The sequence below is a fragment of the Dreissena polymorpha genome, chromosome 13 (genome assembly GCF_020536995.1).
Source record: "Dreissena polymorpha isolate Duluth1 chromosome 13, UMN_Dpol_1.0, whole genome shotgun sequence".
Lineage (NCBI taxonomy): Eukaryota > Metazoa > Mollusca > Bivalvia > Myida > Dreissenidae > Dreissena > Dreissena polymorpha.
In genome coordinates, this window is record NC_068367.1 from 22,123,451 (window position 1) to 22,140,628 (window position 17,178).

The following is a 17,178-nucleotide window of genomic DNA, read 5'->3' on the forward strand; positions in this document are numbered from 1 at the left end:
TAAACGCAACTTCTGAAGCCTTCAGGTTTGTTTGTAGTTTGTTTGACGCCTATGGGAATGGAGTACTACGGAACCGTGCTTGACAAACAAATCTCGTCCTCGTCGGAACTGAACGTGACTTACGGCGCGACAAGCGGGAGAATATACGACGAGACCGCATGGATACCCCGGTAAGACTAGAACTGAGCCAATTTCGCTAAATGACGTCACACACACGACTCTTTGGCGTCTGAAAAAAAAGAAAACATATTTGTCATTGTTGAAACTTCAAATGAAAGTTAAAAATGTATGTGAATACACTCAGTGCGCGTTATCGTCTAAAATAGAAACAGAAGGGTCGCACACAATCTCTTGTTCTAAACCCTCGAGCATTGATAAATCCCACAATTGCTAATATTCTGTGGATTATATATTTAATTTAAAAATTAAAATATAACTAAAACATGTCACCTCCTAACGTGCATTGCAATTTTCAGACATACATATGCGTACGACATACATTATATTTTTAAATGTAATGTACAGTATAGACAATATTTGTTGCTTTTTAACACAATGTACTTGTTGACGTATTAGATCAAACGACACGTCACCCTGGATACAGATCAACTTCGAGAAGCCAAAATTGCTGAGTGGTGTCCAAACGCAGGGCGAGCACAACGGCGAACGATGGGTTACTAAGTACACCGTGGAATTTAGCATGGACGGCATAACCTACTATCCTTACGCGGACAAACTGGGCGCTACCCATCCCAAAGAGTTCACAGCCAACCATAACAGCTTTGATGTCGAACGTCACCTGTTTAACCGCAACGTGACCGCCCAGTACATACGCATACATCCGTTGACCTGGCACGGCTCCCTTCCGGCGCTCCGGCTTAACGTCCTCGGCTGTAATCCTGACAATCCTCTGGTTCCGACGCCGACAGTGCCTCCGACGAGCGTCACGCCGGCCCCGAACGCTTCCTCGGGATCGCCGACAACACCCGGTGGTGTGGTTACAGGAACCACCAATGGTTATGAAGGAATCTCCACAATCCCTGGCCTGATGATGGTACCACCTTCCCGTAAGAAATCATACCAACCTTGTTATTTTAACATTCGTCCGTTTGATACGCAATCATCTGTTAAATACATGCCAACGTCGTTAAGTACAGCTTGTTTATTTTCTGATGTGCATACATAAAAACAACTCACGTCTCTTTTTTAAGATCCTATACCGCAGAAAGCTTTTCATTAATATTAACTGATATAAAACGGAAAATGCAAATTATTTACTAACCGCATCGTGCTTATTTCAATTCTTTTATTTACAAGCACAAATATACATCGGAATTTAACATAATTTCTTCAATAAGTTATAAACAATGTAAAGCTGAAATAAAAATGGTTTGGACAAAATATATTTTGTATATCATTTTATATTAAAAAATACATGTATCGTCCGTCTATACCACAGTATGTGACGTTCCGATGGGCATCGAGAACCACCTGATTGTCAAGGACATACAACTCTCCGCCTCCTCCTCCAAGGACCAGTTCACTGGAGCGGAACGCGCTCGGCTCTACTCGGAGAAGGACGGAAGCTTCTCCGGAGGCTGGATGGCAGGGTACGCATGCGCATAGTGTTATGATTGTTAAAGTACCATACACATGAATCGGGTGGAAACTTCGACTTCAAAGTCAATTGCGTTGATTATTATGCTTATTCTGATTTAGATGCTGCCGATGATGATTATGATGAAGATGATGCTTATGATCATGATGCTTATAAATATGATAATAAAATCATATTTCAAACAAATCATACTGTACCCTATTACGTTCATACGCTTCATCTCGGTCCTCCTTTTACTTTTTAGATTTTTGTTAATACTTTTATTGGTATACTAGTATATGGGCAAGCACGTACACTGGGACCCCCAGTAAAATTCACGTCTATACCCCGGATCAAACTTGTTGTATCTATAATTGTGTGCATACAGCTGTATTTCATTGATTTCATGTAACTATCTGTTTTTCATTGTTTCGTTTACCAAGCTGGGTTCTCTTATTGTATGTTTCAAGCTATTTTTATATAGTCATGCAATACACCAATTGTCGCACACCGCCCATGGTGCTTACAACGTGTTCTAGAGAGAACAACCTGAAGCAGTACATCCAGGTGGACTTCCTGGCCCCATATTACCTCGGCGGCATCGTCACTCAGGGTCGGGCAGACGCTCCCCAGTGGGTCACCCGCTACGAGGTCTACTACAGCACGGACGGACGTCACTTTTCCGCCATCCCCAAGTCCTACCTCGACTCTAGCCCCATGGTGTTCAGTGGAAATAGCGACAAGAGTACGCCGGTTGCGCACAAGTTCCCACTCATCTCCGCTCGGTGGATAAGGTGAGCGAAGATTTCCCCAACACCTCGTTGTTACTTTTCCTTTGCACTCAGCCTCTTCAAGTTATCATACATGTTTGCAGTGAATGGGAATTAAGTTGTTCCTGTCAACGCCGCATATAAGTTGTTAAGCACGTTGCTAGTTGAATGTTATCAATTAAAATTTTAATTTTAGGTAGCATTTATTTGTGTTAACATCCTAGATACTTTCACTGAATACCTTTAATTTTTGCTCAACAAGTTAAATTGTTAAGATATTCGGGTTAAACGTAAACATCTACCAACGTTCAAGGTTCAAATAATAAATCACTTTTATGAGTTATTAACCGGCAGTCAACATCAACTTCATCAACGTCCTAAAACTTTAAATCTGTTACCAGAAAGAGAATCACAGCATTCATATTCTGATGTATTTGCTAAACCAGGATCCACCCCGTTGAGTGGCACGGAGCTATAGCCATGCGGTTTAACGTCTTGGGTTGTATGTCACCGTCACGGTCGCCATTGACGACCATCACGGCGACGACACCGACGACGCCTACTGTGTCGGTAAGTTGGGTAGTCTGGTAATTAGGTTGTATACATTCACATCAATAATCGCGATTAACAGACTAATATATATATATTTATATTATTTCGTTTTATGTATTCATGGTAATTCGTTGGTCTGATTAACGATTGTAACATGCCATGGGGGAAATTAGTACACGCATTCATGTTTTTTAACTAATTTGATCATGAGCTTTAAAGTCACTGAATTAGTTTAAAAATGAACACTTGGTTTAGTATTCGCATATGGCTGGGGTAAACATTTGTTTGTTGGAGTAATTAAAAATTATTTTCATTGACCATCAAAAGACGGAAATAAAATGACATGTGCTTATTACCTCTCACCGGCTAATGCTCAGCGTAGTCATCATTTCCGGATCGAAACGAATAGTAATATTTATCCTTGCCATCTCAGGGAGTAACACCCATGATTACTGGTGCCGGAAGTACGTCATGCGCCTACTGGACGCCTTGGGTGAGCGCCAGCAAGCCGGACAAACAGGGCGAATACGAATCTGCCTGGCAACTGCGCGAGCTCATCACTTTCTGCGACTATCAGTACATCACGCGAACAGAATGCCGCACCACCGGAACGCATATCCAGTACGACCAGGCGGGCGAATCGGGTCTAATCTGCAACAACGAACTCAAAGGACTCTTGTGTTACGCGAAGAATCAAACGGACGGTAGCTGCCTTGACTACGAAATTCGTATGTTCTGTGACGAGTGCTCCTCCCCTACGACGCCACGCGTTACACCGGAAGTCTGCAGTCCAAAATGGCTTCCTTGGATCAACAAAATGATACCGACGACTGATATGAATTACGTTGAGCACGAGTTCATGACCGTTGCGAAACAGCGCGAGCTCTGTCCCAACGGGAAATTGACCCGCATTGAGTGCGTGACGACTAGCGGCATTCAACACTACAGCACCGGCTCAATAGGAACTACCTGTGACGTCACAAGCGGTCTCACCTGCAGGAACAGCGAAAACTATCCAATTGGTTGTGAAGATTTCAAAGTCAGATACTACTGTGAATGCGAAGGTTAGAAACTTGTTTGGTTACTATACTCTATCATAAGCGTATGTTTTCTGGCGGAGATGTCAAACCGAGTTTATTTTTTAATTAACCTTTTCAGAAGCCAATGTTGCAGAAATGTGCTGCCAGTTAGCACATAAATATCGAGCGGATACAACTGTTTCTTACCATCTCTCCAAATTGACAGGTTTTGCTCACTTCCCTTTATCTTGGCCAGAGCTCCTATACTTAAGGGTTGAGATCTCTTATAAAATAGTCGCGGTCATGTTGCATTGAAGAAAATATATTTTAAATTAAGTAAATAGTGCGGTTCCCTTTTGTTCCATACCCTGATGTACTTCCGAACAATCATGCTGAATAATTTTATATTGACAAACATTTTAAAACGTGTTTTGAATAAGCAAGCGTTTGAAATCAAACAAAGTGCAATTTCTTTAACCGAAATGCATGCGATCTCGCATGATACCAAGGCCATTAAACGATTAGCCTGTCTGGAACTCTTTCATGGGAACAATAATAGCCCGTTTGATGTTAATAACATAGTTTGACTTTAATTTTCTATTGTATTCTAAAGTATCTTAGTATGATACGAGGTGAGATATAAACGTGTGATTTGAATGTTTGGAAAGAAAGCTGCGTCTCAATCAAATATTAACAAAGTATATATTGCAATCGTTAATAACACAGTTATTTTGAATCCTCAATATGCCATGTGAGGACACTCAGTATGCTCTCGTGTAGTATCATTCCTATATATTTATAGAAGTATGCACTTTGAATATACATGTACATATATCTAAGGATATACCCTATATGTCGTGTATTGTACACATACCAGCATATATTTGAATATAACAGTTCTGTGGAGATGTTAAATGTTCTCTATATTCTTTATAAACGGTATCAACGTGAATTAAGCCTTTTATACATCATTATGTATTACGCTACTTAACAATAATTCACGAGAATAACAACTGGAAAAATAATTACAATTAAACCTCTGTTTTCAATGTAATCATTTAAAAATCTGAAAATCTCAAGATGTACGTATGTATCGAAAACACGATAATTCTTGTAAACTGAACGCAATCGTATAATATGAATTGCATAGTAAATGTGTATAATAAAATTACCCATACTTTTTATGTACACATTTACTATGCTTTATGTCAGACTTACTTTTTTCAGTATCACCAACACAACAACCTTCTACTCTGTATGCTGGGACGCCAACTGTATCTCCACCATTCGGAAGTGGCGCTACACCGACAGCAAGCCCGCTTACCGGAAGTGGAGGCTCTCCAACCGCCAGTCCCAATATTGGAGGCGGAGGATCCCCAACACTTATTCCTCCTAACGGCGGCACTGGTACACCGACAGCCAGCCCGCTTACCGGAAGTGGAGGCTCTCCAACCGTCAGTCCCAATATTGGAGGCGGAGGATCTCCAACCCTTATTCCTCCAAACGGCAGCACTGGAACACCGACAGCAAGCCCGCTTACCGGAAATGGAGGTTCCCCAACCGCCAGTCCCAATATTGGAGGCGGTGGATCTCCAACACTTATTCCTCCTAACGGCGGCACTGGGACACCGACAGCCAGCCCGCTTACCGGAAGTGGAGGATCCCCAACCGCCAGTCCCAATATTGGAGGCGGAGGATCTCCAACACTTATTCCTCCAAATGGCGGCACTGGAACACCGACAGCCAGCCCGCTTACCGGAAATGGAGGCTCCCCAACCGCCAGTCCCAATATTGGAGGCGGAGGATCCCCAACACTTATTCCCCCTAACGGCGGCACTGGAACACCAACAGCCAGCCCGCTTACCGGAAGTGGAGGCTCTCCAACCGTAAGTCCCAATATTGGAGGCGGTGGATCTCCAACACTTATTCCACCAAACGGCGGCACTGGAACACCGACAGCCAGCCCGCTTACCGGAAGTGGAGGCTCCCCAACCGCCAGTCCAAATATTGGAGGCGGAGGATCTCCAACACTTATTCCTCCAAACGGCGGCACTGGAACACCAACAGCCAGTCCGCTTACCGGAAATGGAGGCTCCCCAACCGCCAGTCCCAATATTGGAGGCGGAGGATCTCCAACACTTATTCCTCCTAACGGCGGCACTGGAACACCGACAGCCAGCCCGCTTACTGGAAGTGGAGGTTCTCCAACCGTCAGTCCCAATATTGGAGGCGGAGGATCTCCAACACTTATTCCACCAAACGGCGGTACTGGAACACCGACAGCTAGCCCGCTTTCCGGAAGTGGAGGCTCCCCAACCGCCAGTCCCAATGTTGGAGGCGGAGGATCTCCAACACTTATTCCTCCTAACGGCGGCTCTGGAACACCGACAGCCAGTCCGCTTACCGGAAGTGGAGGTACTCCAACCGTCAGTCCCAATATTGGAGGCGGAGGATCTCCAACACTTATTCCTCCAAACGGCGGCACTGGAACACCGACAGCCAGCCCGCTTACCGGAAGTGGAGGCTCCCCAACGGCTAGCCCCAATATTGGTGGCGGAGGATCTCCAACACTTATTCCTCCAAACGGCGGCACTGGAACACCGACAGCCAGCCCGCTTACCGGAAGTGGAGGCTCCCCAACCGCCAGTCCCAATATTGGAGGCGGAGGATCTCCAACTATAATTCCTCCAAACGGCGGCACTGGAACACCAACAGCCAGTCCACAATCCGGAAGTGGAGGCTCCCCAACAGCTCAGCCGCATTCGGGAAGTGGTGCTTCGCCAACCGTTCTTCCTCCGACAGTATCTGGCAGTCCTACAATAGGTACGACCCCTTGCGTCGTAAAGACTGAGTGGTCCACTTGGTACAACAGACACACGCCTACCCCTGACACCGACGAGATTGAAGGAATGTCCGGCGCTGAGAAATATGCATTCTGTGGATCGGGAACCCTTCTTGCAGTCGAGTGTCAGACCATCAACAACATTCCGTTCTTCAGCACAGGCGACTTTGGTACAGTGTGTAATATTTCACATGGTCTCATATGCTCGTCGACGGAAAACTTCCCTGTTGGATGCAACGATTACATGATCAGATATCAGTGTCAATCCTGTGGTACGTATGATTCTATGTTTTCATAATTGCTTGTATATATTCCATATACTGTTATGAACATGTGTTAAGTATTATCCTAAATCACGTATTACAAGCAAAATCGTTCATAAATCAATAAGAAATGACTACATTGAACTCGAATAGTTATACATCGATAACTCGAGCACATGTGTCGGTCCCTTATACCCCCATACCTCGAGAACGTTATTCACAATTCTGAATGGGGGTTGCTTCACCGGGGAAAATTATTCGCTTAAAACAGATTAAGAGAACGTGATCTCAACACACAGAATGTCGTTGTTAATGATATATGTGAGCGTTCATATCTGAATACGCTCAAAACATTGAATAATGCTGACAACTTACAAGATGCAATAAACTTACACTTAAGTAAGTAAGCTTTACTTTTTAATTGAGGCGTGCAAGTGTTTTGTCGCCATTTTAAGTACTATTACTATATTAGTTATACATTATATTGAATAGTTCTCAGTATGAACAACTCGGTAGGCACTCTGGATCAGCAGACGATTGATTGCTTAAATCTGACTATCTTACGGATAGCCGATGTATCACGATTGTTCGTCAAGTTGAGATCTCTGACGACTCGAGCATTTTTGTCATTCCACTTCGACCTCGAGGCAACGAATTTTTAAATTTATATCGATAAAGGTGCAGGCTAATTTATAATTAATAACATTAATGTAACTGGGTATAAACAGTCTCTAAGATTTTGCCTTTAACCAGCGTCTTATAATGATACATTAACAGAAGGTTCAGTGACGCAATCATCGACCGCTTCCACCACCCACAGTCCCACGGTACCAGGCCAAGGAACCCCAACTCTGACCCCTCACGGGATTAAACCCGGAGTTCCAACTGTTGCGCCACCTACCGTGTGCGCGACAACAACGCAATGGAGTAGCTGGATAAACAGGGACAAGCCCGGGACTGGAACCGGCGACACAGAAGTGAGTCTTGTGTATTTATAAATAATAAGTTGGAGTTTTTAAACAAGTTCGATCATTGTTGCGCAATCTCTTTCATCTATATTTTTTTTAAATGTGAACTACTTTTTTTAAATTATGTATGAGTAGTTTAACAAAAATATGTATGATAATGTTTAATAGAAAAAATTGGAATATCAGAAATGGTCACTTAATATAACATATTTACCAGGTTCACGTTAGCAGATCTGCCCATTAGTAATCTCTTGCTCTTACAGGTAATGACAGGAGAGGAGAAGATGAAATTCTGCCCTACCGGCACCATAGTGACCGTAGAATGCCAACGCTCTGACGGAACACCTCACTACGATACCATGGACATAGTGGATTGTAACCCAGTAACTGGACTGACCTGTGACAATGATGTGAACATGGGTCAATGTGGCGACTACATGATCCGTTACCAGTGCGAGCAGACGACATGCGGGGGTAAGTAACATTAATGTTTAAAAAAAGTATATTGCTTGCTTATTTAATTTACTCTTTTTATTGGGAAAATGGTTAACTGCTCAATGATTGTGCAATTAGTTTAAACATATTTAGTATCGATTGCATATCAAGTACTACTTATTTGAAACGCTCTCAAGTCCGTGTCCCGGGCCTAGCACCAGTTCTTTGTGAATTTGGGGGAGATCTAAAGAACGCTGTCACAGTGGGGATCGAACCTGTGACCTCCTGGTCGCTAGGCGGATACCATATCCATTACACCAGGGCGACGTATGATTTTACACTTAATGGTTCAATAAGTTAATTTTGTAATTGCCTGTCAGCCTAGTCAGGATTTTGTTGAGGGTTAAACTGCTATTATACAGTGCATACTGTAACCGTTTGTCCATAGCTACTTACTATGAATGTCGCACAGTAGATTTGTTGTGCCGTTTTCATGCACTGGATCCTTTTGTTTCCTTAACATAACACAAATTCATCGTTACAGTACCAACAACTGCTTCCACTGCCACCCCTCCCAGATCCCCAACAACACTGGGCTCTACAACCATCGTGACGAACAACAACAAAGTATCCACGGGGACACTTCCGGGTACATGGCACACCGGCCCTACAACCCTCTCAGTTCCCCCGCCTTCAGGGCAAAGCACCACTGCGCAGCCACCTGCAATTTGTGAGACAGTTAGCCGCTTGTCCATGTGGATTGACAGGCTGCACCCTACTGTAAACACCGACGAACACGAGTTCATGACCAGAGAGGAGCTAATGCGATTCTGTGCACGTGGTGTAATTAGCAAAGTCGAATGTCAGACGACGACCGGACAGTCACTGGCCCAGTCACCTGATTTCGCGACGTGCTCCAAGGACAACGGTCTGGTGTGCAGTTTCTTGGAGAATTTCCCGATGGGCTGTCAGGATTACCGAGTGCGATACGAATGCCAGGAGCAGGTATGTCAGACTCCGACTGCTCATCCGCAAACAGGTCCCGGGGGAGTTCCAACGGCTTCACCTGGAGCAGGTAGCTCTGGTTCCCCTACAGCTTCACCACCGATAGGAAACGGAAGTGGACCTACAGCGCACCCACCAACAGGTTCCGGAGGAGTTCCCACAGCTTCACCCGGAGCAGGCATCTCTGGTTCTCCTACAGCTTCGCCACCAATAGGAAACGGAAGTGGACCTACAGCACACCCACCAACAGGTCCCGGAGGCGTTCCCACAGCTTCACCTGGAGCAGGTAGCTCTGGTTCCCCTACAGCTTCACCACCGATAGGAAACGGAAGCGGACCTACAGCACACCCACCAACAGGTAGCGGAGGAATTCCCACAGCTTCACCTGGAGCAGGTAGCTCTGGTTCCCCTACAGCTTCACCACCGATAGGAAACGGAAGCGGACCTACAGCACACCCACCAACAGGTTCCGGAGGAGTTCCCTCAGCTTCACCCGGAGCAGGCATCTCTGGTTCTCCTACAGCTTCGCCACCAATAGGGAACGGAAGTGGACCTACAGCGCACCCACCAACAGGTAACGGCGGAGTTCCCACGGCTTCACCCGGAGCAGGCATCTCTGGTTCTCCTACAGCTTCGCCACCAATAGGAAACGGAAGTGGACCTACAGCGCACCCACCAACAGGTAACGGAGGAGTTCCCACAGCTTCACCCGGAGCAGGCATCTCTGGTTCTCCTACAGCTTCGCCACCAATAGGAAACGGAAGTGGACCTACAGCGCACCCACCAACAGGTAACGGAGGAGTTCCCACAGCTTCACCCGGAGCAGGCATCTCTAGTTCTTCTACAGCTTCGCCACCAATAGGAAACGGAAGTGGACCTACAGCGCACCCACCAACAGGTAACGGAGGAGTTCCCACAGCTTCACCCGGAGCAGGCATCTCTGGTTCTCCTACAGCTTCGCCACCAATAGGAAACGGAAGTGGACCTACAGCGCACCCACCAACAGGTAACGGAGGAGTTCCCACAGCTTCACCCGGAGCAGGCATCTCTGGTTCTCCTACAGCTTCGCCACCAATAGGAAACGGAAGTGGACCTACAGCGCACCCACCAACAGGTAACGGAGGAGTTCCTACGGCTTCACCGGGTTCAGGGCCATATGGAAATTCACCAACTATATTCCCTCCCACCGGAAGTGGCTTTACACCGGCTGTGAACAAGTGTACGAAGAGTCACTTCAGCTCTTGGATCAACAGAGACAAACCAGTCATTGGCAACGGTGACTTTGAGAGCTTCAGCCAAAAAGAAAAGGAAGATTTTTGCGTCGGGGGCGTCATTAACCGCATCGAGTGCGTGACCTCAGAAGCAGACATTCCTTCCTACAGTGCTGGTGAAATTGTCAAGTGTGAGATCGAGCACGGTTTGGTTTGCCGTAATGAAGATAATTCCCCGATCCCATGTTCAGACTACAAAATACGCTACTTCTGCGACTGTAATGGTGAGTGTATATATTACTCGTATATTCCATACGCAAATATGTTGAATGTGCTGTAAAAAGCTTGTTAACAGTTTGAAATACAGCTTCATTTGGAAAGTTTTTGATTTTGATAACACTTTGCAAGTTATAATTTAGATGCCTTTAAAATTCGTTAAATTCGAAATATGATTTATTTTTTGGAAATATCGTTATGATCAGTTTTCTAGGTCTAAAAAGTAGCTCCATTATTTGCCGAACTATGTTTGTGAAACCTACTCAAGGATTATAACCGGACTTCACATGAGCCGCATCATGCGTTAAATTGGTCTTATGTGTAAAGCGGCCAGCGTATCTGCAGACCAGCCTGCGACTCCTCGCAGTTTGGTCATGAGCCTCCTTGACCGCTAATGAGACCACGGAACGTTGCGTGATTCTATAGCGGCAAGGTTATAGCGGATGCGCAGGCAGGTCCGGAGCAACGCTGACCGCACACACCAAAAATTTAGTTTTAGTATCAACGCATAACATCGAAAGCGAGATTATTGTCGTTTTTTTGGCTGATCGAGGAAATATAAATGTTTATATTTCATCTATTGAAACAAATAGTATTGCTCTTTTTTTAAGCAAAATCCACAGTCACTAAATGACAGTAAAGTCATTTGGGCTCAAAAAGCGACCTTATGCGCCTTGTATTTTAGGTCAAATTGTTTTGTGGGATAAAATCTATTCAAACATAATGATTTTATAGTAAATCTTTCGTACTTTCTTCTCATTTCTATATCATATTGTTTACACCCTATACTTGTGTGGATTCGCATACGTGTATATTAGATTTCCAAAAAGTTGTACTCTAATTGTCCGTATTGCTCATGTCGCACACTTGCTCCTTTCACAGAGACGTTCACGTCAGTCGTCACACCCGGAACGCCGACGACTACAGAAAACGTCCCGATCGAGCCGACATTTACAGTCCGCTGCGGCTGGTCTCCATGGTTGAATGGGGACAGGCCGAACTTCGGAACCGGCGACAATGGTGATCTGGAATCCATCGCCTCCCTGAAATCTAAGTTTGGAATCTGCAAAAACATCGTTGACATCAGCTGCCGCGTCGCTGGTACGAATATGACGTCATCAGCTGCCGGTCAAAAAGACGTCACGTGTGACGTATTGAATGGTCTGCGCTGTTACAACAGGTAAGCATTCTTAGATGACTAGTATGTCTATAAAATGTATATGGTTTAAATTTCTTTGAACTCCACTATTTGATTCTGTGAATTGTGTAAAGTATGGATAATTTTATGTTGGCAAAAACTGTTTTGAAACGAATTTCAACGTCCTGAGGTGGTTGCACGTCCGTATCACCTTATTTAATTGAATAGTATAATATTACTGTTATACACTTATCGTCACTCTCTACGTGGTTTGCATTGCATGACACATCGTCGCTCTATAGGGACCAGATCGGAGGAGCCTGCTATGATTACGAAGTGAGCGTACTGTGCTGGGGTCCAGAGTGCACCGGAAATACCGCCACCTTGGTACCCGGCATTGGCTTCACGGGCAGCCCGTCCATTACCGGTATGCAATAAGTATTTTTTAGGGTTTTAGTTTTACAATGCATTAATGAGCAAAACACGTTCAAATGCCACAGGTATACATGTGTCGTTTGACTATTATTGTATATGTGTTCTATGCTGGAAATTGTTGGTCATGAAACTAACTTACGATCATGTTCTGTTGACATTCTAAAGATATATCACCGTTTATCGAATTGAACAAATAATAGATACACACATATATTACTTCGTTATTACTAAATTGAGTTCGTTTCTTTATTCTTTAATATATTTGAATAGTTCTATATAGATCTCTACATTTTTATCGTTGAGATTTTCATTACAATCACTTTTTGCAAAGCTTCACTAGTATTGTTACCGTTGCTTTAAATCACGGCGTGGTTCTACACAGCTGTGTGTCCACCCGGTCAAGTATGGGAGGCTTGCGCCTACAAGTGCGGCGACTTCTGCGAAGGGTTTGCCCAGACTACCGGACTGTGCAGCAACGCGGACAACCAGTGCGTGCCCATGTGCCGCATCCCCACCCAGGCAACCACGTGTCAGCCCGGGGAGCTTCTGCGTGATAAGTACACGTGCGTCCAGCAGCAACAATGCCCGTGTGTGAAACCAGACGGCACCGTCGCTCTGGTATATTTTAAGGATTTAGTTTTTATTGTGTTTCTCATATGAATATCAATGAAAACATTGAAATGCTAGTTATATATAACCCGTCGCTCATGTTTCGAAGCCATTAACCACTTATTTACGCATTTTGAACCATTTTAGTCTCGTAAAAAATCTTATATAAATTAAATACTTTTCTTAATAGATTCAAGTTTGTTTTAAAGGCTTCATTTCCAGCCCTTAGGCACTGTTTTTCAGCTAACAGCATAAAATCATAAACTGCTTTGCGAATTACTCGCAGGCTTGTCGGGTTTTATGCTGTCTGCATTAGCCATTTTTACTTTGCTTCCGAGCGGGAAAGGGTTGATATTTTTATAATTTTAATCAACTTTCTAACATTATTTTCAATTAAAACATCGAAATGCTAGTAATATAACCCATGCTAACGTGAAATATATGAAAAGTAGCAAATCCGTTCCTTCTAAGCATAAAAGTAAAGTAGTTATTGTATATTGTGAAGGGTTATTACAGTGAATTGATTTCGAAACGAAGTGCAAGCAATTGAAAATTATAAATATACATTTCTAAGCTTTCACGTGTGTGAATATTTAAAGTATATCGCATAAAGTTAATGGATATAAGTAGAAAATAAACAAAACCAATTTAAGTTTTCAAAGCCTGTTCACGCACATGATGGTAACCGCGCTCGTCATATTTTCTGGAACCGAGGGTTAAATTACATTATGTTTTGCCCATTTCCAGGCTTACGAGACGTGGGCGGGTCAGACGGACTGTTCCATCTGCCAGTGCGCAAACAACCAGATCCGCTGTTCCACATACGACAACTGCACGTCCACGACGTCAACATCAACGCTTGTGCCACCTAAATACCCAGGAATCACCCCCACTATTCGTAAGTCTCATCTTCGTATAAACGTCATGTTTTGTTTAAGGACCCTATCTGTTGCTTTGAAATACTTGAGATTAGCCATTTTAATACTAACAAGGCTTTTGTGCTTGCCGCAATGCGTACTTGTAAATTCTGGGGTTTCACTCATTTAAATAAATTACGCATGAAGATTAAGGTTATGAACGCACACATCGAACGATAATCGCATTTGTATTGTTATCATATTAAATTATGTGGGCGCATATGGAGCGGCTTCAAGTAACTAGAGCAGATTTTAGCGAAACGTCGTTGATACATTGCTCTGGTTAAAAACAAGAGGATAACGATGTCTTTTCTACACACTTTCTTGTATTTGGTGGTGAATACCTGGTATTGCCTGTCGCTAACCCTGTAACCAGTATACATATTGCGCTTCCATGCACTAAAAGTTGAACTAAAAACATGTCAAGATGTCAAGGGTCGGGCACTGAAAGTTGAACTAACAAACATTTCAAGATGTCAAGGCTCGGGCGTTAAGGCAAGACCCAATATTATGTGTGTACGGTAGCTGTTATTGTAAGAAGAGACATTAACCCTACCGATTTTATTTGTGTGTGTTTGTGTCGATCCTTAATTCTTGTTTTTGTCGAGGTTGAGGCTTTGATAATTGTTGTTATTTGCACTAAAGAAAGAATTAAATTAACGATTATTTTTGGTACTATTAAACAATGTCAATAAATTAACTTTGAATTAACGGTAATTAAAAAATTACATTAAGAAAGAATACTAAGAAGTTTTCTTCGTCAAATATTCGTATTATATACGGGATCGTTCAAAGAAATAACGACCTTTTGTTTGACGATCTTAGTGACAACAAATGTTTTTTCCCTTATTGATCTTCAATATATATCATTATTTATTGATATACATGTATCACCAAACCATTCCACTCCTACAGGGCCTGTGATAACCCATCCTGATTGCGGCTGGACCGCGTGGATCAACACCGACCGACCCACCGTCGGCGCCGGCGATCTGGAAACCATCTCCAAGATACGACAACTGCACAGCTTCTGCGTGAATCCCGTCATGATCGAATGCAGAGACACGCGCACCCAGACTTCCGTCAGGGACTCTTCACAAAAGGTCACGTGCGACCTCGTTTCCGGTCTGAAGTGTTTGAATTGGGATAACGGAGCCGGATGTAATGATTACGAAGTCAGGTTCTACTGCCCATGTGTCAGTAAGTGAACAAAAAACTTTGGATTGTTACTTTATTCAATTACGAATTTAACTAGTCCGTTAATAGTATGTATGTCTCGTGACGGTTAGTTGTATTTTCAGTATTAACACGTGGGGCATATTATAATAATATTATACTTCTTTAAGGCACGTTGGTATCGAACACACCAACTGCTCATCCACCAACAGAATCGGGAGGTTCTCCATCCGCTTCACCCAATTTAGCTTCCGGTGGCGTTCCAACAGCCTCGCCGTCCACAGGACCTAATGGCGCACCAACTGCACATCCACCATCAGTGTCCGGAGGCGTTCCCACAGCTTCACCCGGACAAGGTGGCTCTGGTTTCCCTACGGCGTATCCACCAACAGGAAGTGGTGGTGCACCGACTGCTCATCCACCATCAGTGTCCGGAGGCGCTCCCACGGCTTCACCCGGACAAGGTGGCTCTGGTTTCCCTACGGCGTATCCACCAACAGGAAGTGGTGGTGCACCGACTGCTCATCCACCATCAGTTTCCGGGGAAGCTCCCACGGCTTCACCCGGACAAGTTGGATCTGGTTTCCCTACGGCTTATCCACCAACAGGAAGTGGCGGTGCACCGACTGCTCATCCACCATCAGTTTCCGGTGGCGCTCCCACGGCTTCACCCGGACAAGGAGGCTCTGGTTCGCCTACGGCGTATCCACCAACAGGAAGTGGCGGGGCTCCAACTGCACATCCACCATCAGTTCCTGGCGGTTCTCCCTCCGCATCACCCAATCTAGCTTCCGGTGGCGTTCCAACAGCCTCGCCGTCTTCAGTACCTAATGGCGCACCAACTGCACATCCACCATCAGTTTCCGGAGGCTCTCCTACTGCTTCACCCGGACAAGGTGGCTTTGGTTCACCTACGGCTTATCCACCAACAGGAAGTGGCGGTGCACCGACTGCTCATCCACCATCAGTTTCCGGAGGCGCTCCCACGGCTTCACCCGGACAAGGTGGCTCTGGTTCTCCTACGGCATATCCACCAACAGGAAGTGGTGGTGCACCAACTGCACATCCACCATCCGTTCCTGGCGGTTCTCCATCCGCTTCACCCAATCTTGCTTCCGGTGGCATTCCAACAGTTTCTCCATCCACAGGACCTATTGGAGCACCAACTGCACATCCGCCGACAGGAAATGGAGGCGAGATCCCTACTGCAAAACCAGTTACATGTGGCTGGACAACTTGGATTGATGGTCATAAACCTGATGAAAACGGCGAGTCTGAGCTATTCGCTGATCTTAGGCGAAGCCTGCAGTTCTGCGCTGACACCGATATTCAGGGTATCGAGTGTCGAGTGAAAACCACGCATCAAATGTTTAACGAAACGGACCAAATTCAAGTTTTGTGTGACATTAACTCTGGCGGTCTCATGTGCTTCGCTTTTGATCAGCCGACTGGGCAATGTTATGACTATGAGATCCGTGTTTTCTGCGAACCGAAGGGTCAGGACTGTTCAAATGTTCCCACCGCTCGCCCACCAACTTACAACCCACACTCACCCACCACTGCTGCCCACATCGGATCTACCTCACCGCCCATAACCTCTTCAACCGCCAGAGTAGACTCCTCCACGGTGAGCCCGGCAATCGGAAGCGGCGCAACACCAACGGGTTCACCGCTGAACGCCGGCGGCAATTCTCCAACGGCGGTTCCGCCTGGCTACAACTGCACCGACCAATGGTCTATTTGGTACAACCGCGACAACACTAACGATGGAAAGGAGATGGAGTTCATGACCGAGGCTGAGAAGAGGCTGTTCTGTCCTTATGGAACCCTGACAGCCATTGAGTGCGTGACAACTAGTGGAATACAGAGCTATAGTACGGGCGAGGTAAGCTTCGTCATTGTTTAGTTACACAACACTACTCAATCACTGGATGATGCATTCCGTTGGAAATTGAAATAACGCGC

General features: G+C 44.9%; 1 protein-coding gene across 42 annotated transcripts in view; it reads left to right on the forward strand.

Annotated features, from left to right (window-relative positions):
• Nucleotides 1-17,178, forward strand: part of LOC127856485 (mucin-5AC-like) — an 81,358-nt gene that overhangs the window by 43,054 nt on the left and 21,126 nt on the right. For 4 of the 42 annotated variants that reach the window (XM_052392701.1, XM_052392703.1, XM_052392702.1 and 1 more), the window contains 16 exons: nucleotides 38-170; nucleotides 577-1,067; nucleotides 1,460-1,610; nucleotides 2,137-2,391; nucleotides 2,814-2,937; nucleotides 3,353-3,983; nucleotides 5,166-7,052; nucleotides 7,821-8,020; nucleotides 8,275-8,485; nucleotides 8,991-10,946; nucleotides 11,821-12,118; nucleotides 12,379-12,503; nucleotides 12,894-13,129; nucleotides 13,868-14,018; nucleotides 14,953-15,237; nucleotides 15,384-17,098. In XM_052392701.1, coding sequence (XP_052248661.1) covers nucleotides 38-170; nucleotides 577-1,067; nucleotides 1,460-1,610; nucleotides 2,137-2,391; nucleotides 2,814-2,937; nucleotides 3,353-3,983; nucleotides 5,166-7,052; nucleotides 7,821-8,020; nucleotides 8,275-8,485; nucleotides 8,991-10,946; nucleotides 11,821-12,118; nucleotides 12,379-12,503; nucleotides 12,894-13,129; nucleotides 13,868-14,018; nucleotides 14,953-15,237; nucleotides 15,384-17,098 — 8,849 coding nt within the window. The remainder of the gene's footprint in view (nucleotides 1-37; nucleotides 171-576; nucleotides 1,068-1,459; nucleotides 1,611-2,136; nucleotides 2,392-2,813; nucleotides 2,938-3,352; nucleotides 3,984-5,165; nucleotides 7,053-7,820; nucleotides 8,021-8,274; nucleotides 8,486-8,990; nucleotides 10,947-11,820; nucleotides 12,119-12,378; nucleotides 12,504-12,893; nucleotides 13,130-13,867; nucleotides 14,019-14,952; nucleotides 15,238-15,383; nucleotides 17,099-17,178) is intronic. The other 38 variants (XM_052392722.1, XM_052392730.1, XM_052392738.1 and 35 more) reach the window with 38 other exon arrangements.